General features: G+C 37.3%; 1 protein-coding gene across 17 annotated transcripts in view; it reads left to right on the plus strand.

Moving 5' to 3' along the window:
• Positions 1–26278, plus strand: part of ANKS1B (ankyrin repeat and sterile alpha motif domain containing 1B) — a gene marked incomplete at both ends in the record, with an annotated part of 793016 nt that overhangs the window by 442340 nt on the left and 324398 nt on the right. For 10 of the 17 annotated variants that reach the window (XM_084256233.1, XM_084256218.1, XM_084256219.1 and 7 more), the window contains one exon: positions 15348–15551. In XM_084256233.1, the coding sequence (XP_084112359.1) occupies positions 15348–15551 (204 nt within the window). Of the gene's footprint in view, positions 1–15347; positions 15552–26278 lie in introns of those variants that run through there. The other 7 variants (XM_084256217.1, XM_084256227.1, XM_084256226.1 and 4 more) reach the window with 2 other exon arrangements.

Raw genomic sequence — 26278 nt, forward strand, 5'->3', positions numbered from 1 at the left:
TAATTAACCACTCTTTTATACAGAATAAAATATTGTTTACCAGACCAAAGGCAAATTACTATTTAATGATGTATCTTGGATTTTAGAACTTAAAGAGGCTCGAACAAAATAAGTATATTTCTAAAATATGAAACTTTTTTAATATTGGCAAAATAGAATGGTGTTATATCTAAAATCAAAAGGAAATGCAAGTTCTAGGTGTAACCTGATCCTGAGTTCTCAAAGGAGTTTTAGGATATAGCCCATTTGTCTCCTCTTTCTCCTCTATGGCCTCTCTCCAAGTTCCAAATCAGTGTGAATCAGACGTCCCACATTACCAAGCCTCTGTGTTCACAATTTTATGCCCTGTGTGTATGGCAGAGAATGAGGGTTAGGGAGATTTTAGAAAATTATCTTCTTTTGAGTATAACTTATTATCCTGAATAATAAGGATAATATTTGCTCGACCCTGCCTGAATCACACCAGGGAAACATAAGTGACCACATGCATTATTTATCTGTTGCTGCCAAGCAAATTACCACAGAATTTCGCATCTTAAAATAACACACATTTGTTTAAAATCTCACAGTTTCTGTGGTCAACAATCTGGGTGTGACCTCACTGGCTTCTTGCCTCAAGCTTTCTCACAAAGCTTTGATCTATGTGTTCATAAGGGCCGGGTGCTCATCTGAAGGCTCAACTGAGGAAGTTCAACTTCTAAGATCTTTGCATGTTATTGACAGGTTCAGTTCCTTTTGGGCTACTGAATGAAGGGCTTTATTTCCTAGCTGACTGTTGAGCAGATGTTTTCCTCAGTTCCTTGTGATGGGCCTCTATGTAGCAATTTGTTTCACCAAAGCTGCCAAGGAAGGGGGTCTTTTAAAAAGAAGGAAATCAGAATTTTCCTAATTGAATCATGATATGAAGCAAGATACTGAAGGGGAAGGACAATTGCACAAACATTAATACCAGGAAAGAAGAACCAATAGGGCCAGCGACCACCCCAGTTTTGAATCATATGCCCATCCTTGAAGATGGTATACAAGAAACTCTTTTCAAAGTATAGGAACAGAGAGTGAGTGAGAGGTAAGTCCTTCAAGGAAAGTTGTAGTCATTATCATGAGAGGTTAAGATGCTGCATGGTGACTACAATTTATGACAGATACCCAGGTTTGGCTGAGTTATATAGAAACCCAAAAATGAGAAATCCGGATTTCTATTCCCATGACTTTGAGTTATTATGAATCTCAATGCTTATTTTAAATTACCTAATTATATGTTTATATTATGGGATAAAGATATTTTGGTTTGTTAATTCAGCATTTCTAAGCCAGCTCTATTTTTCATTTCGGGTTTACATGATAATTTTCAGCCAATGCCTCTGTCTGAATAGATTAAAATTTCCGTATGTGAAGTTGCTGAGATTGTTTTAAGTGTAGAGATTACACACAGGCTTGAGGTTCAAATTCTTCCATAATTCATCCTCCTTTACCTACAGAACCACTTTATGTTTCCTGGGGAAATGAGGCAAAACTAAGTCTTCAACATTAAATTTTCAGGATTTTGGTAGTAACCTTAGGATTAAAAATATTTGGGGGGAGGGAGATTTCTGTTTCATAAAAATCATAGATTTGCAAAATGACTTCATCATAAAAGTAAACAAGTCTCCATCATAGGAGAGATTTACCCTACCATGAGATTTCAGAACCATTAATATTGTTCAACTAAGATGAGAAAATGCTTCCAGTGTTTCATTTATCTTCATACTTAATCACAGTGCACCTGTAAAGAGTGATAGATATAAATTTTGACCCAGAGTCTCTTTGTAAGTTCTTTCAAAATCATGGATTTCATGGATTTTAGGCAAAACTTGACTAAGCATGGTGAATTTGTTTATGACTTTGGAGTCAATTATTAATAAAAGTATATAATTATGTTATTATAGGCAAATAATTATAATAATAGGTATAGCTGATATTTATTATTATAGTTAATACTTTTCTTATTTTCACTAATATTTGTTTTGTGCCTGCTACATGCCAAGTACTATTTTAAGCACTTTCATATTTATCAATTCTTTTAATTCGTCATGACAATCATCTTTTTAAAAATTATGTATTAATTTCAATTTCACCACTCTGTAATGCATGCACAGAACACTTGGAATTTAGGCAATCAAAGAGTGTTCAATTTCCCAAACCATCAAGCTAAGTTTGAACTAATTAGACAAGGTCTTCTCTGTGGGAAGAATCAACCCCATTTCTAACTTCTGCAGTTGAGGCATGCAGGTTAAGTTCCTCTCACAGGAAATTCAGTCATTGAGCCAGGGCTTACTTTGGAATGTGAATCTAACACCAAGAATATTTAGAATTTACTCTGCTTACAGACTGTCCTCTGAAATATTTAGTTGGATCATTTTGTTTATTTATTCTATAAGAGGGACAGCCTTACCTGTTTTCTGTGTCTGCCTACTTCCAGTTTCTTCTCTTCATTCTTCTCTGTCCCATCCTCCCGGGTGATGTGTGTGCAACAAATGTTTGATCATCTCTCTCTGTTCTTGAGAAAGAAAGTAGTTACTGTTGTCCTTTCCTTGAACAACAGATTCCTTGATTATCTTGTTTGTTGCCTACCTATATGTTCCTTTGGCATTTCCCACCTCAGGTAGGGCATATATAACCTTTAATCCAGCAATAGTGAATCACTTTCAGTTACTCAGACATCTCTCCCCTCATGCTGCTCCTTCTGCCTACAAGGCCATTGTATTAGTCAGGGTTTTCCAGAGAAACAGAACCAATAAGGTCTTTCTTTTCTTCCCTCCTCTCCCTCCCTACCTCCTTCCCTCTCTCCCACTCCTTCCTTCCTTGTTTCTGTCTTTGTTTGTTTCTTTCTTTATATGTATAGAGAGATAGAGGTTTAGTATAAAAATTGGCTCACACAACTATAGAGGCCAAGAAGTCCCACAGTCTTCTCTATGCAAACTGGAGAATCAGGCAAAGCTGTGTTGTAATTCAATTTGAGTCCAAAGGCCTAAGAATCTCAGCACCTGACAGTATAAATCCTGGTCTGAATCTGAGGGCCCAAGGACCAGGACCAGCAGTGTTGGAGTTCAGGGGCCTATGAATGTCCCAGCTCAAAAGGTAAATTCAGCTTTCCTCTGACTTTTTGTTTTATTAGACCCTCAATATGGGATGATGCCCACCCGTATTGGCGAGGGTGATCTTCTTTACTTAGCCTATAGATTTAAAGGCTAATCTCCTCTGAAAAAAACAGACACCCAGAAAAAAAAATCATCTTAATATCTCTTTGGTCATCTCTTAGCTGAGTCAAGTTGACACAAAATTAGCCATCACAATCATCTTCCTTTTAGTTGCTTCATAAACTCCTACTAAATCTTCAAATCACACACAGATCATATGAGCTCTGTAAGCTCTCTACCCAAGTCAAATTAAGCATCCTCCACTTACTTCTATATTTTATGTATCTCATACATGTCTCCATTATATCATTCATTATGCTGTATCATAATTTTCTCCTCACTAGACTGCAAGATCCCCTAGGTTAGGACAGGTTCCCTTTCCTCCCTGCCCCAGCACAATGAACAACACACAGTAGGTCTTGATGACTTAATGCTGTGATCAGCTTCTTCTGAAAGAAGATCAAACATCTTCTAAGACCTTAAAAGAAAGGAAATTGAGAAGGAAATCAAAAGAATTACTATCTTTTTCCAATCAGGTATGGCCTATATATATTTTTTGTTGTCTGCCAGAAGATTTTAGCATTTTAGGCTTAAATTTCATTTCTTAATTTAGATTATACCCCAGCACATAAGTTGTCAGATCTGTTTTGTAAAGGCTGGTATTTCTTAAGTGCTCCATGAAGTTTGTAGTTCAAAATAAAATGCAAAGCCTTAGGGAAAATTGAATCTGAGCTCCTTTCCTTAACATTTAAACACCAAAGCATGATCTTGGAATACTTTCCCATAAATCTTAGATTTTTGATCCAGAACTCTGTTGATCTATAATATTCCACAATTCCTGGAATGACTAATCCTTTTTTCTCTCCAGTTGTCTGTCATCTCTCTGCTTTCTTATTTCTGCATTCAGCTCAGTCGTCCTTTCATTAGTGAAGAGACAGTGTTCTTATTGCATCATTTTTTTTCAATATTAGTTTTTCTCCATATGGAAAATGGTTATAATTTTCAAGTTAGAGGACATTTAGGTTTGGGAAAATGAGATACTGGAACTTTTTAGTTCAAAATAGAGTTGTTAAACAGAATCTCTCTTGCACTATTCAGTAGAAATGAACACTTTTCTCTGTTAGCTCGTACACGTGTATTATAAGATATAAAAAACATGCAAACAGGCTCACGTAGAGGCCATCACTATAGTTATTAGTTGAATGTACAATTGGTTTCCTTAATATGGACACATCCTTCTTGAGAAGTCCAGTGTGTTCTTCTATTAGTCTCTTTAAAAATGACTTCATTTGAAATGTGTTGCAATGAATAACTAATATTCCCTTTTGTCTTTATGGAGCTAGGAATAAGAACTATCCTTTATTGCCTTTCCTTGTTCCACTCTCTTTCTTCTCTGCTCACCTTTAAGTGCATTAAGCAGACAAGTGTACTCAGTGCTAAAGACCTGGCTCTTGGTGTATATTAGATAAGACAAATCAAAGCCCCCAATGATATCAAGGGCATGGGGATTCTGAACTCTTCACAGTACAGTTAATTACCCTCTGATGTTTGACCAGCCTGTCCAGCCCATTCATTTTTGTCTGTTTGAAACAAAGAAAACTAAGCAAGGTAAAGCACTGATGACTCAGGACCAGAGTGAAAGACTGAATAAACAGCACAAGTATATGTTCAATATCCCCAGCATTTGAATAACTCTTTATAATTCATAGCATTTTTTCTCATATGTTATTTCATTTAATCTTCAAACAAAGCAACAAAACCATGACACAGGTGATATGAGGTGTCACCTTCACTTTACAGAAGCAGAGCAAAGTCCCAGAAACTTGCCTAAGCAGAACAGTGTTTGTTCTATGCTCCATCTCAAGAATAAAAACAACCAATATTTAGATAGTAGCGTATGGCCACGACTCAAATCCAGGCAGGCTGGTTCCAGGGCCTGGGCTCTTAATCACCATGCAGTTCAACTTGTCCTTGAGGCAGTGTCTTCTTGGACACACCACATAAGTACCCATGCACTGCAGAGTGGAGAGGCTGAGCACCTGGGTGGAAACAACACTGAAGATTCAGTCTTGTAGAACGCGAAATAAAAATAGCCAAGGGATAGGATTTACCCTTCTCCTACCTCTCATTATTCCCTCCTGCTTTTTCTCATGGCTTTAAACTTTAGAAGCCAAAAGTAATGAATGTAAAATGAAGGATAAGAAGGGAGAATCAATAGAAAAACTTAGAAATCCTTTTAAAACTGAACTGCTGGCATGTGTATGGGTGAACATTCTCCTTCCTGCAAAAGGAAGGTCAGAGAAGCAACCCCATGGTCAGAAAAGTGGTGTAGAGTAGTAACTAAAGCTTAGACTCCAGAGCCCAGCTACCAGATTCTCCTAACTGGGTGACTGTAAGCAACTTACCACCTCTCTGTATCTCATTTCTACCCCCATGCCCCCGTAAAAGGACATGATACCAATAGTCTTTGATAGGGTTGTTATGAAAATAATATGAAGAGTTAATACATGTGGAACATTTAAGACTGACCACAGTAAATGCATGTTTCTTATTATATCACACAATATTTACATATTTAAAAGGTCTGACACATAGTAGGTACTCAACAAATACATTTACAAAACTATGAAAATTTGGGAGTGCAACTTCACACTTCAACACTTGTCCTCCACCAAAGCTCTATCGCCAACACACTAATACATTACCCTCCATCCCTCTCTGCCTCCCCTCCTCCTCTGACAACCACCATATTTTTCATGGACTCTAAGACTTACTTTTATTATTTGTTTTCTTTACTCATTGCACAAATGAGTAAAGCTATCAGATAGCAGTCTTTCACTTTCTTATTTATTTCAATTAGCATTATCACCTTGAGAATTCTTCCATATTGTCCCAAAAAGTCAATTCATAATTTTTCAATACCTGAGTAGTATTGCACTGAGTGTATATTGTGTATCACAATTTCTTTATGTGGTCATCTGTGGATAGGCATTTAAGTTGATCCCATGTCTTGGCTATTGTGAATAATGCTGTTGTGAGCATAAGGATGTATAGATATTTTTGTATTAGTGTTTTTCTAGTCTTTCAGTAAATTCCATAGAGGCTGCACCAATTTATATTCCCACCAGTAGTGAAAGAGTGTTCATTTTTCTTCACAGTCTTGTCAGTGTTTGTTGTTTCCAGTCTTTTTGATTTAGGCCATTTTCACAGGGATGAAGTGATATTTTAATGAGATTATATTTGCATTTCTCTTATGATGAGTGATATTGAGTATATTATTGGGCCATCTGTATGTCTTCTTTGAAGAGGTGTCTCTTTAGGTCTTTTGCCCATTTTTGATTGTTTTGTTGTTAAGCACTATGAGTTCTTTATATATTTTTGAAATTAATCCCTGGTCAGATGTATGATATACAAATAACATCTCTCTGTGTGTATGTGGCCATTTTGTTTTTGTGGTGGTTTCAAACTAAAGCTTTTTAGTTTGATACAGTTCCATTTGTTTATTTTTGCTTTTGTTTCACTTGCCAATGGAACTGAGTGCCCAGACACTTTCCTCTGAGGTGATGTCCAAGAGTGTATCATCTGCCTCTATGTATTTTATGGTTTCAGGTGGAGAGATCCACACTCTCTGAGAAGTATGTGCCTTATATTGGTTATTTTGCTGCTAGGATAAACAGGTATTTATTACATTTTGAGGAGTTAACCAGTATCTTTTTACTTTAACTCTTATCCAGAGGAGTTCTCTTATATCTTCCTAAGTGCCATTCTTCTATTTAAAAAAATTGGTAACTACAACCTCTGACAAATCATTTACCCATCTCAACTGTTTCATCACTTTCACCTAGCAGCACCTACTAAAGCAGGTAGTATACCAGATTTCTCTTTTACTCATAAACCTGGAGTACTTAGGCAGTTTTCTCTAATTCATGTCTCCTTATGGTGACAAGAGGTTATGTTTCTAAACGTTAATTCCTCTACTCTCAAATGACATTTTCTAAGTGGTAAACCAATTTTCCACACTAGCCTATAAATTTCATGTGTGCACATATGTTCAAAACTATATCCCACTGCCTAAAAAAATGCTTGGACCAGGAGGCATTTCATAAATATTTTGTTAAAGAAATCAATTAATGCTGAAGGGATGAATAAAATATAAAAAGAAGTATCCCCCAATTAATTAGACCTAATTAAGAGATTTCTGAAATTAATCAGAACAATAGTTGCCTTCTACATTTAGAAGAGAAAATTAATTCAAAAAACCTAAATTGATATAATGGATTTTGATTTAATATAATTATAACAGTTTTTAGACAATATTCTGGAGTAAGCATACATTAATCTCAATATCCTATGCTCTCATTGGCTACACTGGAAGAGTTTGTGTAGAACTGGCAATATTTCTTCCTTATATTTGGTAGAAGTCACCACTGAAGCTATTGATGAGGCTCAGAGTTTTCTTTATGAAGAGTTTTAACTACAAATGCAATTAAATCAATAGGTTAAAAGACATTCAGTTATGAAGTTCTTCATGAACGAGATTTGATTGTTCATGTCTTTCAATAAATTTTTATTTCATCAAAGGTGCTGAATTTATTGGCATGAAGCCATTCCTAATGTTCCTTCTTAACATCTATAGAATCTAGAGGGCTATCACTTCTCTTAATGTAGTTATTGGTAAATTATGTGTTCTCCTTTTTTTCTTATTAGCTGAACTAGTGTTTTATGAACTTGATTATCTCAAATAACTTTTTTTTTTGGTTTCACTGGTTTATCTGGGTTTTATTTCATTCATTTCCTTTTTGACATTTACTTCCTTATTTCTGCTTACTTTTGGTCTTATTTTCACTTTTTCTCAGTTTTATGTAGATGTTGAAATTATTGAGTTGAAATTTTCTCTTTCTAATATAGGTGTTTAATACTATAAATAATTCTCTAAGTGCAACTTTACATCTTGTAGATAATGATATGCTCTACTTTTATTTTCATTTAGTTCAAAATATTTTCTGAGTGTATGAGAAAGCATGCTAAGAAACCATAAACAAATGAAAATAAAAATCTTAAGTTAGCAATGATTACGGAGACATAAAACAGTGGTGACCAATGAATCTGTATAGTAATTAAATCCAAATTAATATGGATAGACCCATTGGGAGCATTTGAGTTAAATATTTAATAAGAGATCATTAAATAGATTGTACTATAGGAAAATTCTAATAATATACTGGAACAAAAATTTCAAACTGATTATAAACAAAACCTAAGATTTGATTGGGAATAGGACAGATAGATAAAGTGAAAAAACCATTCCAGAAATTACAACATGAGGTATAGGAAAGGGAGAATAGAAAAAAGAAATTAGTCTGATGATCTAATTTTAATGGAGTAGGGAGTTAATAGAATGTCTTAGAAGGGAAAAGGTTTGATATCTTTAAGTAATGCTAGAAAATTATATGATAATTAGAACAGAGAAAAGTAAAGTAACTGAGAAGAGTGGAGTACTGGCACAATAACTCAAAGCTAAAATGAGAAAAGTGGAGTGAATACGAGGAGGACTATGTGACAATATCAACAATGTCACAAAAATGATATTGACAATATCAACAAAAATGAAGAAAAGGAAGTGAGGTGACAGCAATATAAGTAGAGACATAAATAAGATGGAATAAAACATGACCAAAGCAAGCACAATTGTCATTACCTAAAGTTATTTGTGAAAGAAATCAATTAATTATGCTTTTTTTAAATTCCAGATTAAACAGGCTATTTATAATAAACACATTTCAAACTGATAATTTCTTTTTAAGGTTTATTTATTTATTTATACAAGCACTGGGTACAGTCAGAAGCGCGGGAGGGTGAGAGGATTCACCAGAGCCAGAGCGGGGAGCAGAACAGGCAGACTGACGAAGTACACTGCTGACAGAAGCAGCAGGCGCAGCAGGAGAGGTCTGTCATGCCATGTGGGGCCTTCGCCGGTAGCCAGGGATCAAACTGGTGCTGTAGAGGTTGCAGGGAGCTTCACAGCCCAGCGCTCAACTGCTTCGCCACCAGGGAGGCCCTCAAAGTAATAATTTTAAAGGTTAAAAATAGTGGGGTAGACACAGAGACATGGTCCATAAAAGTAAAAATGATAAATTGAACTTCTTCAAAATAAAGAAACTTTAGTCTTTAGTTCTGTGTGAAGCATGATAAAGATGAAAAGACAGAGTCTGCACACTATAGAAAACATTTGAGAATCAAAAATTTAAGAAATTCCTTACATCCGGAATATCTAGATTCTCAAAACTCAAGTGTAAAAAACCAATCAGGGCCTCCCTGGTGGTGCAGTGAGTTAAGATTCAGCACTATGAAGCTATCTGCAGCCACTGCAGCATGAGTTCGATCCCTGGCCAGGGAGATACCCACATGGCACAGCAGACCTTTCCTGTCCCGACCGCTGCTCCCCTCAGCAGTGTGTTTCAGTCAATCCACCTGTTCTGCTCCCCACTTTGTCTCTGGTGAATCCTCTCACTCCCTGCCCCTGACCTGTGGCCTGTACCCCAGTACTTGTATGCATAAATAAATAAATCTTTAAAAAAATAGCAATGTGTACACTTACATATGTGTTGTGTTCTTGTAAATCTAAAGAAAATTTATTTTTCATTATTTGATATTTGTAAACTGATTGAGATATAACACATATAATTCAATTCACCCATTGAAAGTGTATAATTAAGTGGGTTTCAGAAAATTCATAGAACTATGCAATTGTCAATTTTAAAACACTTTTATCACTCTGAAAAGAATGGATCCTGTGCTCATTAACAGTCCCTCTCTCTTTCCCTTTTTGCCACCCCTAACCTGAGGCAACTATTTATCTACTTTCTGTCTCTATAGAGTTGTCTTGTCTGGATATTTATGGAATATCCATAATATCTGATTCCAAATGTAATTAGACAATAGATAGTATTTTGACTGGCCTCTTTCATTTCATATGTTTTCTTTTCTTTTTTTTAAAGATTTATTTATTTATGTATCCAAGAACTGGGGTACATTTATTTATGTATCCAAGAACTGGGGTACAGAACTCTGGCCCCACTATGGCCAGAGGTATGGGGAATGAGAGGATTCACCAGAGACAGAGTGGGAAACAGAACAGGCAGATTGACTGAAATACACTGCTAAGGGGAGCAGCAGGCAAGTCAGGAGAGGTATGCCCAGCCATGTGGGTAGCTCCCTGGCCAGCTAGGGATCGAACTTGTGCTGTAGAGGATGCAGATTGCTTCATAGGTTGCGTCTTAACCCCTTGTGCCACTAGGGAGGCCCCATTTTGTATGTTTTCAAGGTTCACCTATGTTGTAACATCTAGTGGATATTACTCTATTACCATATAATATTCCCTGATATGGATATATCATATGGTATTTTTCCATTCGAGGGTACAGCCTTGCCCGAGTGCACAGTCATCTTGGGAGAACAATGATTTCAGCAGAGCTGTCTTTGTATCTTTCCCTAATCTTTCTGTTAAACTGTCTGCCTCACTTGGTATCACACCCAGATATTAGGCTCCACTAACTGCCAGCTGATTGCACACTTGTTCTTGACAATTCTGAAATTCAAATTGCTCTAGAGTACTGGCCAATTAAATTTGGGCAGGATTAGTTTTTGAGGTCATTCCTTGAAGTTTGTTCTGACCCTAGCAGGACATTTCTTAAATCACTTTTTCCCTGATTCTCTACAACTAGCTTGTCTGCCATTCAGTTTGTCCTAATGCCCCCATTTAGTTGCTTACCATAAAAATCACCATTGTTTTTAATAATACCCTTAAGTTTGAACATATTCATACTGTATTTCAGATGAAGTCAATTCTTTGGGGTAGAGCTTTAGAGCTCTGTTTTTAGTGTCTGACTCACCCCTTTGACAAATATATTTGAATCACTGTTCTAGACATTGGCAAGGCTGGTAGTCAATGTTAGTCTCATCTCAGCTTGCCCTTCTGGGCTTAAGCAAGCTGGGCCAAGGATGATGAGGGTCTTTGTATTCTGAGTCTACTGCAACTGGCATAGAGCCTCCACTTTATGATTGAGGGATGGATGGACAAAGTTGGCCATGACCTCTGAGCCACACTCACCTGGAATTCAGCCTCTGCATCTTCTAGTGAGAGGGTGTTGGAAATGCTATGGGCTTTTTCCTTTGATAAGACACCATAGCCCCTGGATGGGAGTTGAGCAGGTGGGGCAGGGAATTGGGGGAGAGAGATCCTCATCCTCTTGGGCATAACCACCCAGAGTGGAGTTTCTTTCAAGCGCAAGTGGGGACTGAAGAGGAGGGAGGGAACAGGTGACTCAAGTGCCACACACTCCCTCTGTCCCTACCAGGGTTTAGTAGACTTTCCTGAATGAATATTTCTTCAGCCTCCAATGGTCTTAGAATAATTTCCAGAGACCTTAAATGGTTGTTGTTTAAATACAGGTTTTACCAGTTATGTTTCCTTGACTGGGGACAGGGTCTACATGGCTCCTCACATTGCCTTTCAGGAAGTGGAACCTCCGGAATTCTTTTTTTAAAAGCTGTACTAAAGAGAGCCCCTGGTTTCAGTTTTCTTTTCTGTAGACGGGGATAACAATCCACACCACAGTGCGTAGGACATAGTAGCCCTGAATAACTCTGAGTCTCTTCTTTCCCTCCTCTTATCTCACTTTAGGAACGTGGAGCAGAGCTAGTTGAATAGAGGTGCCTCCCTAATGATATGTTGTTATTCTTTGGGAATTTTAAGACTCTAAGAAATTATTTCAAGTGAAGTAAGAAATAGATACTATTCAAAAGTGATTTTCAGACCTGAACCAGGGTTCTTTTAAAGGAAATACTTGAACAGAACCACAAACAACATGACTCAAGGTCTTTCTTCTTCCTCCCTCTCTCCCTCACCACCTCCCCCACCCCACCTCTTTCCCAATTCATTCCCTCCTACATATGATTTATAACCCAAATTTTACCAACATATGAGAAATTGAATTATTGACTAGTTAAGAGAATAAAATTCAGGAACTCTCTCTATAAAGCTTTGTCAGTGATCAGTAACCCGGATTTTCTCTAAGCTATCCTTTGTCTGTTTGAGATAATTCCCATTCATTCTCATATTCTCTCTCTCTCTCCCAAAACTATTTTCAGTGTGTGGTACCACTTCTAGGTACTTGGTCCTGATGTCCACCTTCAGATGTGAGATGGGATTTGAGGATCTGGACAAACAGCATATATACTTTATCAAGCCAAAACATTATTGTCATGTTTACTCAGTCTTTCTGTAGCTTATCCAGCTACTCTTAGTTTAAAATTACCTAGGAGAAGGGTAAATGATACTTACCTCTAACTCCACTGTTACCAGCTTCAGGGCTGGGTGAGGACAAACAGCATCTTGTTTTCAACTTGTCATACAGGTAATGCTGAGCAACCAGAATCCCTTAAAATCGATTCCTAATCTGCTACAAACTTTTCAAACTTCTTAAAAGGTCCAGAACCAGTCAAGGATAAATTATAATTAAGCAAAAAAGAGGATGAGAATGATAAAAATTCAGACCTGAAAATTCAATTTAAAAACCAAGTTTTCTTCTTTTAAGTAAAGAATTTAGAGATGAGGTAGATTTTTTTTTTATTTGAGTCTGAAGTTAGAAGGGCTTTATGAAGTTTGGGTTGTGAAACAGAAATTATTTAGTTTAGCAGGAGCATCCTGTTCTCATGTGCAATATTAACAAGATATAGTCTTACATTTAAGAAATGTACACAAGTAACTATGTTAGGAAAAAATTGCTATAATTATAATAGAGAATCTAAAAATTCTACTTAAATCAGACAAGAAAGAGATTTGTTCCTATTAAAATAGGATCAGAAAAGATTTCATAAAGGAAGTGTCATCTGATCCAAAGCCAACAAAGGGCAGAAATGTGGGATCATAATAAAACCAACCCAGGTAGATTACAGGCTACCTCCAGAGTCCAACCAGTAGTCCCCAAGAACTGGAGAGCTTGGGGAAGGGGAAATAAGTTAGATGATTACAGTAGAGCATCAATACCCCAAAATGTCATCAAAGGAGTTGGAAATTTATTTTGAAGCCAACAAGAAGAAGAAACATGGAAGTGTTTTTAAAATAACAAGTCACGATCAAAACTACATCTTAGGTTATTCTGACACTAATGGATATATAACTTTTAAAACAAATAACTTGGGAGAAGTAAGAACAAAGAGGGAAGGAAACACAGTGGACTCTGGTGGTGGACTATGGATGAATAGGTGGTGGGTGCACTATGGTGGTGATACCAAATGCTACCTCAATTAAAAATTAATTAATTAATTTGAAAAATGAAACATATGACTGTGAAATAGCTATTATTGTAGCAGACTAGGTAGGTCTGAATTAAGAAAACAGAATCAAAGTACAAGGCCATTCCATAAATATGACCCAGGAAATTGAACCAAGGGAATGGTTGTACAAGGCACTGTGATCAGGGACAACTAGAACTTGGAAATTAAATCAACAGCTCCCAGAGGGGACACTTGGTGTCTGGAAGTTTAATGTCTCTGTATCAGGGAGGTTGACAGTGTTCTTAAAAAGAATAATGAGACAGAGAAAGATAAGTTTGGGGAAAGGAGAAAAGTAAGGTTTCATTTGTTGAATAAATATTTATTGAGCACTTACTATGTTCCAGCTCTATTCTGGGGAAAAGCGCATTCATTGTCTTTAATTTTTGAAACACTTTCTGAGGAAAATGTGCTATTCCCAACCTCTGTGACTCCAGAAGCAGAGCTGGATCCAGTGATTAGGAGTCAGGCACAAGTAAAATATCTTTCTGATAAATGGAAGCTTCTTGATAAGTAGTGAGAGCTCTGTTACAGACAGTATTCTAGCCTAAGTCAGATGATGTGCTTCCAGAAACCATGACAAGGGATTCCAGCGCTTAGAGGGGGAGGTTGGACTAATCGTACTTCAAGTTCTCTTCCAAGCTTAAGAAAGTCTATTCTTTCTGATGATCTAGTCCTATGGGTTCTATTATTAATCTCTGGTTTCTCTCAATTATTAAATAAATTACTCAGTCTCTCTGCCATTCAGTAAAACTCACACATTTACATCTGTTATTCTTGAATTATTTTTGGTTAGGTCTCTTCTTTATTAAAAAATTCTGTCCAGTAATGTTACCTTTATGGCTAATTTAGAATGGTAACCCTAGTGGTTTCAGCTATAAATATCAGAGGGGAAAAGGATTCCTTGTGCCTAATGATATTTTTGTTTGGAAGAAACCCTGCAAACGAGAAATGAATTATCTTGGCTTCAAAATTGCGAAGCAGTTTTTGTATTTTGCAGTAATTCAAAAGAGGAAAACTTATCTAAGAAAGGTTCATTTTGATAGAGCATGGTAAAAGAAAAAGAATAATTATTCTCCAAGCACGGTAAAGCTTTAGTTCAGAAACATTTATCTGTGCCGCATTTAAAGAAGAAAGGCAAGGCAAGAAGAAAAGGAGTCTGTAGCGATCGCTGCTATAAGCTCCAGTTAAAGCTTTGCATTTTCGGGTGTCTTTGGAAACGTAAAATTCCACAACAAATAATTCTGAAACGTATAACCAGTATGAAGATTCAATTCAGATTTAAGCACTTTGGTTTGCTTTTGAATCTTGCTATTTTCTGCATTTGTTTTGACTGCTCTCATCATTCAAGATTGACGCTTGGATGGGTGTGTAGGAGGAAGCAGCAGCAGCAGGCTTACAGCTTGCAGACAAAAAAAATCTGCCTTATCTGATGGCTATTATTGAAAATGCGAGGTGTAGCCTGGGCTGGGTAATGAAGGAGAGCAAGCGAGGGGGAGCCAGGAGCATGGAGCTGCATACTGATGAGTGTAGGAGTACTTGATAAAGAGAATTCTGGCTGCCGGCCGTGCATTGTGGAGTACTCCAACAATCACACAGAACGCAGACCAGCCTAAGCTGACAGCTTGATATGCCTTCTTCTGCTGCCTGGTTTTGGGGGCTGTATGACGTACTGGTCGGTAGTAAAGATTAATATGTAAGAAATGTGGAGCTAGGATCAAGTCATACTCCACAGCCTGCCTGGCAAACTATGTTTTACTTCTGACTTTGCTCTCTCGCTGAGAACATTAATCTGTCAAGCTGGCGGGCTCCTTTGATAGCAACTTTCCCAGGAGCATGATGTGGCAATGCCACCTCTCAGCCCAGGACTACCGCTATTACCCCGTGGACGGCTACTCCCTGCTTAAACGCTTCCCTCTTCATCCTCTTACAGGACCCAGATGCCCTGTTCAAACAGTGGGACAATGGTTGGAAAGCATTGGGCTACCTCAGTACGAGAACCACCTGATGGCTAATGGATTTGACAATGTGCAGTTTATGGTAAGATACTCTCTGTGTCCACGGAGCTGCCTTTTGTCTGTCTTTGCTTCTTATGTGTCTTACACGGCTCAGAGGCAGCCTGATTGGCACCAAAGCTGGTCAATTTTATGTATGTAACGGCATCAGAAAATCGGATGCCCTTAGGACTGAACTTACTGTGTGCGTTGAGACACTTGCTGAAAAATGAGATCTCTATGCATCCATATACATATGTATTATATGAATGAACTGGTGATAGAACTATTTATAGGCAGTCAAAGATTAACATTTATATTCTCCCTGTCATTCTGCGTGTGGTTTTTATAAATTTATAAGCTTAGAGCACCCAGTTAGATTATAGCATTCCTCAGTTAATTCTAGATTCCTAAAACATATTATTTCACTGGAACATCAGCGTTTAGTGATTAATTAGACAATCTGTTATGTGTATGGTGTGAAGATTGTTTTTTTTTCCTGATAATTGTTTGATAAGCAGTTTAAATTGTGTGGACGACCTTTAGTGCATTAGTAAACTGCTTGAGATCATCAATTATGGAGAGCGTTCACTTATTTATATTAGCTGATTGGAGAGCAATGAGGTATTATTTATTCCTGTAAGAGGAAAACAAACACTTCCATCAACCAACTGTCAATTTTGAAGAAAGACTGACCGACTAAGTACCTTGGTGTACTTCCTAATACTGTTCTGCATGCATTGTAAACCTGGTGTGTGCAAACTTCTCACTGTGGGGCATATAGCTGGGGAATAAGAATGGGGAGTTGTGCAGACCCATAGTACAGCTTTCTAATCATTTACATACCTGCCCCCTCCGCTCATCAGTTTTCCTTGTTAAACTACGTCACTGTCCTTAATACCTTTCCTTGCCTTTAAGGTCCCATCACACACATCATTGATGCCTAAATTTTGAGAGAGGTACATAACGTAACAGAGCTACATGTAGCACACAGATGGCTTATAGAAAAAATTAATGGCCACTTCTATATAAAATGCTTATTAATATAGAATTGATAACAAAATCCTGACAGCTAGTCATATTTTTTGATTTCCATTTGAGATTCTTTTTCTCCAAGCTTAAATATTTAAGATTTTAAAATTATTCAAATCGTTCAACTTCTGCTTCTTCTCCAAAAATATCTATGTTCTGAAATATAAAAAAGAATACATCTTACATCAATGTAGCATGACATGCAAGTTCTAAGTAATTATAGACATAGAGCTGATTATGAGTCTGTTTTTGAATAATCAGATGGGCAGATCCCATTATTTCCTTGTGTTTAAATATATTGTCACTGATTAGGGGGACAAAAATTGTGGTTATTGAAATAGGAAAAGAGTAAAAGTTCTTCCATTGCTAGCACAGTTGCTATCCTCAAATACTGAGCAGATTTAGGACACTAGTAAGAATTAGAAAAATTACCAAACAGAATGAAAGTCTTTTCCTAGTTATTTATTCTTCTCCCCCACCCCCTCATCCCTACTTGAAATAAGACTTTCTTATTCCCACTTCTCAAACCCTCATTCAAATTTATGAGAAGTTAGGTGCGTGTTTGGCCTCTCTGGATTACTGGGTCACTCTGAAAGATTTTAATTCAGCATTATTTTCCTCTGAATGTTAAATGCATATGAGCAAACACAATCCCTTTTCAAAAGGCTAGAACTGAAAGGTTAATCAAACAAGTTTCAAATAAGCATTTGGAGATTGTAGAAAATATTTATGAATGAATTATGTATAAGTATGCCAAAATGTACTTCAAAAATCTTGGACATATGTGCTAAAACCAAGGTTTGATCTTCTCAACAGATAATTGTCTTTATTTTTTAAATTCCAATACCGCATATAATTTTCCAGAAAATAAGAAGTTAATTCAGATGAGTCAATCAAATACTTTCTTCATGAGACTAAAATAATTTTTAAACTTTAAACTACCATATTAAGGAGTTAATTATGAAAAGAAGCAAATCATAAAATGGTGTCGCCACTTATTGATACATACATTGCAATATACCATCTATTTTCTACTATTATCATAAAAATCAATTTCTACCTGAATAAAAATTACTTATTGATTTCCATAATCTAATTTATTTAATCATGAACTTAAAGTACACTAATCTGATCAGCCCACTTTAAGAAAAAGATTTCATTAATGTAATGAATAATTGGTTAGCTCTGCTTAGTCTCTACTCGGTATCATATTCTAGCTTTTGTTTTTCTTGAAACACATTCTGACCTGCATTTATTCATCCTGTTGCCTAAGCAACAAGCACTACACTCCTATTAACCATGATGTAGTGCAGGTCTTATTAGCTTTTTTAGAGCAAGACAGGAGAGACATCAAAAGGATATAATTAATGTTGGTTGAAACATCATAGTTATACTTTATTAGGAAATGTTCTCAAGAGTTAATTTTTCATTTAATCAATAGTGCATCAATGAATGTGGTTTTTAAAGGGTTAAACTTTCAAAAAAATTATTGATAACTTTAAAAGATTCTTTAGCTGATTCTGTTCTGTGTGCTCTCACACATAACCAATATATGGATGATTTAGCCACATGACTGTGATTAACTTTAAAATAGATTTCTTATAATTCCCTTATGTGGGTAGAAAAGAAGGGTCCTCATTAACTTTAAAATGTCTATCAATTATTGCTGCTGCTTTGATTTTTTACTACCTTGCCTTGATTTTATTCATGTTGAATTTCTTCAACATTGGAATGTGAGAATTCCAAACTTTACATATCTAATTTTTGTTTACAGAATAGTTGGACACTCTGTTTTGACCCTTCTGTTTCCCTAAAAATAGAAAATAAATGGAAATTGGTCCAAAGAATAGCTACAAAAGTACATCAAGTCATCTAAGACTTTAGGAAAGTCTGATCTCTGTGGGAATCAAAAGTCCCTTCCACATAGGCTCCTGTGTCTGAAGACCTAGCCAGGTCCCATCTGTCTCTTTCATGCCCTCTGATGCAGCACACCTTCAGTTTCTCCTAGTTAGGCAAGTCTAGCTGCTACCCACTAGCCTCTGGGAATGCCACAGGGGTCTTCTAACATCCCATTTATTTTCCACTGAGTTTGCAACCTACAGAATGTGTCTGAGTTGCAACCTTACACTTGGTTTTCACCAAAGAGTTTAGGCATGAAGTAATTACCATATAAAATGCAATCTTGTTTACTTCCTTAATATATCTGCTTCTGTCATCATCGTTTTTATTTCCAAGTTGATGTCTACTTCCTAAATTTAAGTCTCAATCTATCCTTGTCTTCATGACTTGGCTTTTTTTTTTTACATTCTTACCCCTACCCCACAGCTATTTCCTTTCCTTCCCCCCAATATTTTATCCTCAAAGGTTTAACTCAATTCCTGCCTTGTTTATTTAGCTTTCTCTAGTGACTCCAGTCCTTAGAAGCCTCTCTGTTCTCTGAGCTCATGTACTTGTTGTAGTTGATGTGAAATTATATTTGAAATGCCGTTATTCACTCTGTAGCATTAGAAGTTTTCACTTGTCTATATCTTGTCTCCCCAATTAAACGGAAAGCTCTTCAAATCCAAGTTCTTGCCTTTTTCATTACTCCCAGCATAATGCTAGATACACAACAGATTGTTGGAGATGGAACCCTGGCCACATTATTAAGCTGAAACCTTGTTTTATCAATAGGAGCATTAGTACCCTTCATTCATTCATGCAACAAACATTTCTGAAACATTTTCTATGTTCTAGGGACAGTGTTAAATACTAGAGATGCAACAATTGAACAATGCAGAATTATTGACTTGAAGCTAGTTACAATGTTGCCCTCAGACTATCATTATTTGCATGTACATTGCATACACATTCTTTTATACATTCACACTTACACAGGCACATATACTATAGCACAGGGATACTACTCTTTAGTATACTCAGCATCCTTCAGCATATTACTTAACTGGCCATTGTTCTTCCAGCAACAAATTACAATAAGCTATGTAAGAGGTAAAACTTGTCATAGCATGGAGTTAAGGAAAATAAAGACACTGCTAACATCAAAACACTGGCAGTGTTACAGTGGATTTATAGCCCGAAGACTGTATTAAGAAGTTTTTATTACTTGGAGGAGGCATGACTCATAAGCTCACCATGATAACTAGCTGACAGTTATATTTGTAAATGCTAATCACAAAGGGGGAATAATGAAATTATACCATCTCCTGTTGATTTTTTTAGCATCTCCTGGGTTTCTAGCAACTGCCATGTAGGTTGATTTTTGACACTTTGACCATTATTAAAATGCTCCAAATACAGCTTTTACAGAGTAAAAAGTAAAAATACCAGGCATCTTATATGAAGTGACTTATTTATACACTTAGGTGGGTAGTGTTCATAAAGAATTTGCTGAGAGTCAAAGACAGTAGAACCTATTCAACTTGGAGGTGGAGCCACAGAGCATTCGGAAGTCCTCCATTTAAGCAAAAGATTTGAGCAAGATCGAACTTCTAAGTAGTTAATTCAAACACTTCTTTCCATTTTGCAATGCATTTTACAATGCATTGCTCATGGACTTACTTCTCTGTTTCACTTTTATATAACTTTTCTGTAATAACAGCACCATTTGCAGTTGACCTGATAAAATGATCTTTTAAGTATCTTGGCAGATATTGTGATCCAAGTTAGAAGTTCAGCTGTGACACAGAAAATAAATTGTCCCTAAAGGGTAAGACTAATAACCTCTATGATGATTTCTTATACAAATATTGTTTAGGAAAATTTTATAAAGTTTCTAAGATTTAAAAGTAGAAGAGAAAAATACCCACCATAATCCCTACGCCTTCCTATTTCTGAAACCCTCTGGGCTCTGAGTTGAGTGGGTGGCTTCATATTGAAAATGCAGCTATAAACTCATTTTGGCCAGCAGTTACAAACCCACTTTTGCAAAGTAAAAAAAAAATCATTTTTTCCCCAACTACTGGCATTTAAGATCTGTTGGTATCTAAAAGTCAAAGCCAGGAGGAAGTCATTCTTCATCTGGACAACAACTTAATTACCAATATAACAGGCAACAGCCTCACAGTGCAGTGAGAGAGAACTAAAGTAAGATTTCCCCATGCCCACTGCATGGCTTCTCCATGATTTGTTTTACTCATAGAGTAAAATCAATCTAATGAGGGAGCTGGAAGAAATGTACTTTGGGGTTCCTCCTTAGTATTTTGAGCTCTTTAAAGGTGCATGTACAGTATTGGTGCTGGCAGTGCATTCATTGTTCTTGTAGGTCTCATGAGCCTGGAAAGGACACTTACTGCTTATATAGCAGAAAGTTGGAAATGAGGGTGATGGGGGATGACCATTTTAGAAGAATGGCTTCCAGAAAAAAAAAAAAAAACATTAGCCACAATTCTAATCTGAGTCAAAGAAAAAAAATTCTACCTGGAAGTTACTCTGATGACAGTTTTAAACATGAAAATGTGCTGCCCCATTTTCTAATAATGCAGTGATACAACTCCTGTCACTAACCAGTGCTCACATAATTAGCCTTTAATTCAGACATGCAGCATATTTGCATAATCTTTAGTATTGCTTCAAATGGCAGCTATTTGGGGTGAGGAATTTACTTCATGAATGAGAAAACTTGTTGAAACTGAATTACAGACTAATTTTAAGAAATCCAGCCAAAACCATATTTTTTCACTTCTTAAAAGGACAGATCTCTTGAACAAATGTTCAGTGGCCATGACCTCTATTTTCTTATTTCCAGTCACCTCCTTCACCCTATAATCCAGCTGGTTTTCCAAGTCTTCCGCTAAAATTGCTCTCCTTTAAATCAGCTGTGGCCTGTTTTTTGCAAAATCTCTACCTAACCCCCTTTTCTCTTACTTATTTCTCTTTGCCTATTTCACTCTGTCTGATTTTCACTAGCAAATCCTTACTGATATTATATGTGGTATTTATTATATTGATTTGGGTTCTGTGTCACTACCCTGCCTTTGCCAATCACTCTCATTCTCTTACGGCCTCTCAATGTGGCCAGTGTTCAACTTCTCCATCCCTTATGGAGACTGTTGATTCTCATAGGTCTCTAGCTGTCCCCACTGCTCCCCACTTTCCACCTGATTTCCAGTGCTGTCCAGCTACTCAAGAGACATCTCCATAGATATGTGTGCCTGCAAAATATATTTGAGCACAGACCTGGCAGAGAATAAATGCCTAACAAATGTTATGTATCACTACAGCCAGAGCAATCTTTCTAAAGCCCATATGTGCTTTAGCACTACTCTGCTAAAGCCTTCAGAGGTTCTCACTTACCTATGGGATATTATATTTCCAAAGTCCTGAATATGGCTTCCATAATCAGGCCTTTATGACCTAGTCTTGACTTATTTTCTGACCCCAACTGTTCCCATTTCCTCTCTTTATAGTTCTAGGGAACTGTCTGTTTTGCTTTCATTACTGGGCCTTTGTGCATGCCGCTCTCACTGTTGAAAATGATCTTCCTTCCTCTCAGCATTCCTTTTTTATCCTTCTGAGCTTAGTTTCCACTTCTTTTAGCTATTACTTCTTCCAGCTCTCTGAGTGTGAGGCACTCAGAATCCTTCTTCTGCAGTCCCCTTCTTGAGTAGGGGACTCACCATGTCACATCCTGTTACCTCCCACCTGCACATCCACCTCCACCATCTCTGTCACACATAAATGCTGTGACTGGGGCTGGAAGACTTGTTCTGTAAAAGCCCATTAGTAGATGTATCAGCCTTTGAAGGCCATGTGGTCTCTGTTGCAACTACTCAACTCTGCGGTTGTTGCATCAAAGTGGCCATAGACAATATATAAATGAATGGGGGTGGCTGTGTATCAATAAAACTTTATTTACAAAAACTGGCAGATTGGTAAATGGGCCATAGTTTGCGAGCCCTCTACTTGATTTTGAACTGCTCAAGACTTAGAAATATGCTCTGACCCTCTGTACTTCCACATATAACCCATGGTCTGTATAAGTAGAAACTGCAAGTTTTTGAGTAGAGAAGAGAAAAAGACAGCGAATGAAAAGAGGGAGGGAAAAGGAGTCTCCGAAAGAAGAGCTGCACTTGGCTACAGCAGTGTTCCTAAAGGACTTTTTGGTTTAAAGAGAACCTGGCCATAGCCAAGGATATTCAGAGCAAGATACAGCCTTCAGGAGTCTGTCATGAGCTGGAGAGGGGGTTTTTGCTTTACCCAACCAGATTGGAGTATATTTTCAGCAAGGGAACTGCACAAATATAGGAACTAGAAAAACACAGCTGTAAAAGAAGCTGTTGTTCCCGCTGATTGGAATTCCTTTCTCCCTTCTTCACCTACTGTGCAACATTGTCCCTGATTCAGCTCAGGCCTCACTTCCTGAGGGAAGCATTCCCTAATACTCTGTCTTCTGACTGCGTAAGTGCCCTTTTTCTCTACACCCCATTCTTAGGCCCTGGCCAGTCCTTAATATATTGCATTTTAATTATGTTATCTGTTTAGATGTCAGCCTCCAACCTAGAAAGTGAGTTCCTTCAAGGCAGTAATTGGGTGTTATTTATCTTTGTATTCCTTAATCCTGTCTATAGTATAGTAGCTTCTCAATAAATATTGATTAGATGGAATTTTTAAGTTCAGTTCAATTTTGTGTTCGTTATGTAAGTCTCACCATATCTGTCAGTACCAGTATCCCCATATTGTAAATGAAGAAAATGAGACTCAACACAGTTAAGAAATTGTCCAGCACTACCCAAATCTTAAAACGAAAACCTATTTGACCTAAAAATCCCTGCTCAATTCACTAAGACCTTGCCATTCCATCATCCCTCCTATGATTCATTCAGTGAATGTTTATAGAGCACCTATAAAACTGCCGACATGGAACAAGACACTGGCCCTGTCTTCAAAATACTCCCACTTTATCATCCTTCCGGTCCTCCTTACCTTTTACCCATCTTGTCCCCACTACTTCTCAAGAGGACCTCTACTTTAACCAGACTAAATCTCTCACTGCCAAATAAATATATACCTTCACTTTGCTTCTTGAAACCATCCTACCTAACAGAGCCCATCTTCCAATGCCTTGTCACCAAAAACTCATTCCTCAAAGCCCTGCCCCCTCCACCAGTCCTGGGGAGTCTTCCTCTACTGATCTGGACTCTGCCTACCTCTCCAGCTTCAGTTTACCCCACTTGAACTGTGGCGATGTTGGGTTACTTATAATCCTCCAACTGGGCTACACTTGTGCACAAAGCCATCCCTTTGCACGCACAGGCATGCACTGTTCTCTACCCAGTACAATCCATTCTTGCTCATTCTAGCCTGGGAGATGCTTGCTTCAAAAGTCCCACCCAGGCCCTCCTTGGTGACACAAGGGGTTAAGCGTCATCACTGTGAAGAAATCCACAGCTACTAAATCATTAGTTCAATCCCCAGCCGGCCAGGGAGCAACCCACATGGTGCAGCAGACCTTTCCTGTCTCGCCCACTGCTCCTCTCAGCAGTGTATTTCAGTCAATCCACCTGTTCTGTTTCCCACTCTGGTGAATCCTTTCACCCTCCTGCAACTCTGACCTGTACCCCAGCTATTATATACATAAATAAATAAATCTTAAAAAAAAAGTCCCCCCCAGAGGTTCCTTCTGGGGAGCCTTTAATAGCTCTTTAGTATTACTCCTCTGTTCTCCACTAGCCTTCCAGGACACCCTGAACACACCTTTATTGAAGTAGACTTATCCTACAGAGCTGAATTATCTGCTTCTTTACCTAACTCTTTCCTCTGAGAGAATAGTGTTGGGTTCAGTGTTATCTTCCCAGTCATTAGCCCATAGTAGACCTTGTATTGGTTTGCTAGGATTGCTGTAACAAAGCATCACAACAAAAGTTTATTGTCTCACAGCTCTGAAGACTGAGATCAAGGTGTGGGAAGGTTTAGTTCTTTTGTGGGCTGTGGGGGAAGGTCTGTTCTAGGATTTGCCTTGGTTAACTGATGGCTATCTTCTCCTGGTTTTCACATCATCTTCCCTGTGTGTTTGTGTTCAAGTTAGCTTTTCTTATAAGGACATAAGGAATTTTAAGTTAAAAGTCACCTCATTTAAACTTAATTCTGTTAAAATTCTACCTCCAGATAAGGTTGCATTCTCAGATACTGGGCTTTGGAATTAGAGAGGGGGCACAATAAGGAACCCACAACAGTGTCCAATAAATGTATGTGCAAGTGTGTATCTGCACATTGCCAAACACATGCCATGACAGTCCCCCAAATATGTCCTTGATTGACTTAAAGTCAATCTGCTTGAGACTTTAATGAGATTTAAATGTCTAAAAGAATCTTAGTTTATGATTTCATCAATGATAACTTCAACCTTCCTGATAACACATAGTTTTTCCTGAATGAGTAATCATAGATAAGTTCACATTACCAGTTATATGAAATCAGCAAAGCTATAACCAAAAATTTCTTACCTCTCTATCCTTGCATTATTTCTGATTAACTTTGCAGCTTCTGCTGTCCCTTAAATAAATCAAATTTATAAGACATGCTCATGTCTTTGCCCTCTTACTATTGATGCATATTTGATTTCAAGAAACCCAAGGGAGTAGATGATTAAATAAGTAATGTTTTGTGGGAAGGAAAGAAAATATAAATAATTTTATAATATAACTACTGTTCATAGAGATCTTATTATATCCTTTTTACATACATTATATTTACCTCTTCCACAAGTGTTATAAAATATGTAGTGTTATCCCAGTTTTACAAAAGATAAAATTTAACTAGAGAGAGACTAAATATCTGGCCCAAAGCACTCAAGATTCAAACCCAGGTCAAGTCCAAACTCAAAAAATGTCAGTGAGAGTCTCTGGGGCAACATATATGTAGGTGAGCTGATAAAGGGATGCCTTCTGGACAAACAAAAGTAGCATAAGCATTCTTCCTTCTGGCAAGGTTGATGAGTTGGAAAAATCCCAAGAAGAGAATTGAGAGAGAAGGAAATCTTTGCCTTATACCAAGATCAGGCATTCTAGGCAAAGGAAATGCCCTATCACACCCAAGGCTACAGAAATACATTTGGTTCTCCAGGTCAAGTTTGTCCTCAAACCATGAGACCTTCAGAATGGGAGTCATTCAGGAGAAGCTGCATCCAGGATCAGTGTTCATGGACAATATGATTGACCTTTCAGTACAATCCTTTCTAAGGTGTACTGAATTGTTACTAGGAACGGCTACCAACTTTTACCTACGGGAAAACCCAAGGAGACATTGAGCAGTACCTTACAGGTCATTGTGTACATGTCCCTGACATCTTCCCAGATCCCCCTAGTCTGGTCCATGTACAACGTTCACATCATAGTCAGTGGCAATTATCCTTTCACTTAAGAACATGTGATCTAAAAGAGTAGTTAGAAACTCTAGCTCTTATGCCTCTACTTATAAATTATAGAGGTACATTAGGAATAGAGAAAAATATAGTGAATATTTAATATAAGCCTCTGAATATCAGGTCATTCATTTCTGCCCCTTGAGTCCATGAAATTAAATTTCAGATTGTTAAACTTTACAAACTCTTTCAGAATGAACAGTTGATTCATATCCAAAGCATTTTGAAACATCTTGGATTTATAAGCCAATATCTGTTTATATGGCTGGCAATAAGAATTAGGTTTTTCCTTCCAGAGTTCTGAAGAAGATCTTGGAATAAGAGACCTAGAATCTGAAGTATCTCAAATGTATTTGAGGAGTTATAGTGTACATTATTTT

The sequence above is a fragment of the Talpa europaea genome, assembly GCF_964194135.1.
Source record: "Talpa europaea genome assembly, chromosome: 15".
Lineage (NCBI taxonomy): Eukaryota > Metazoa > Chordata > Mammalia > Eulipotyphla > Talpidae > Talpa > Talpa europaea.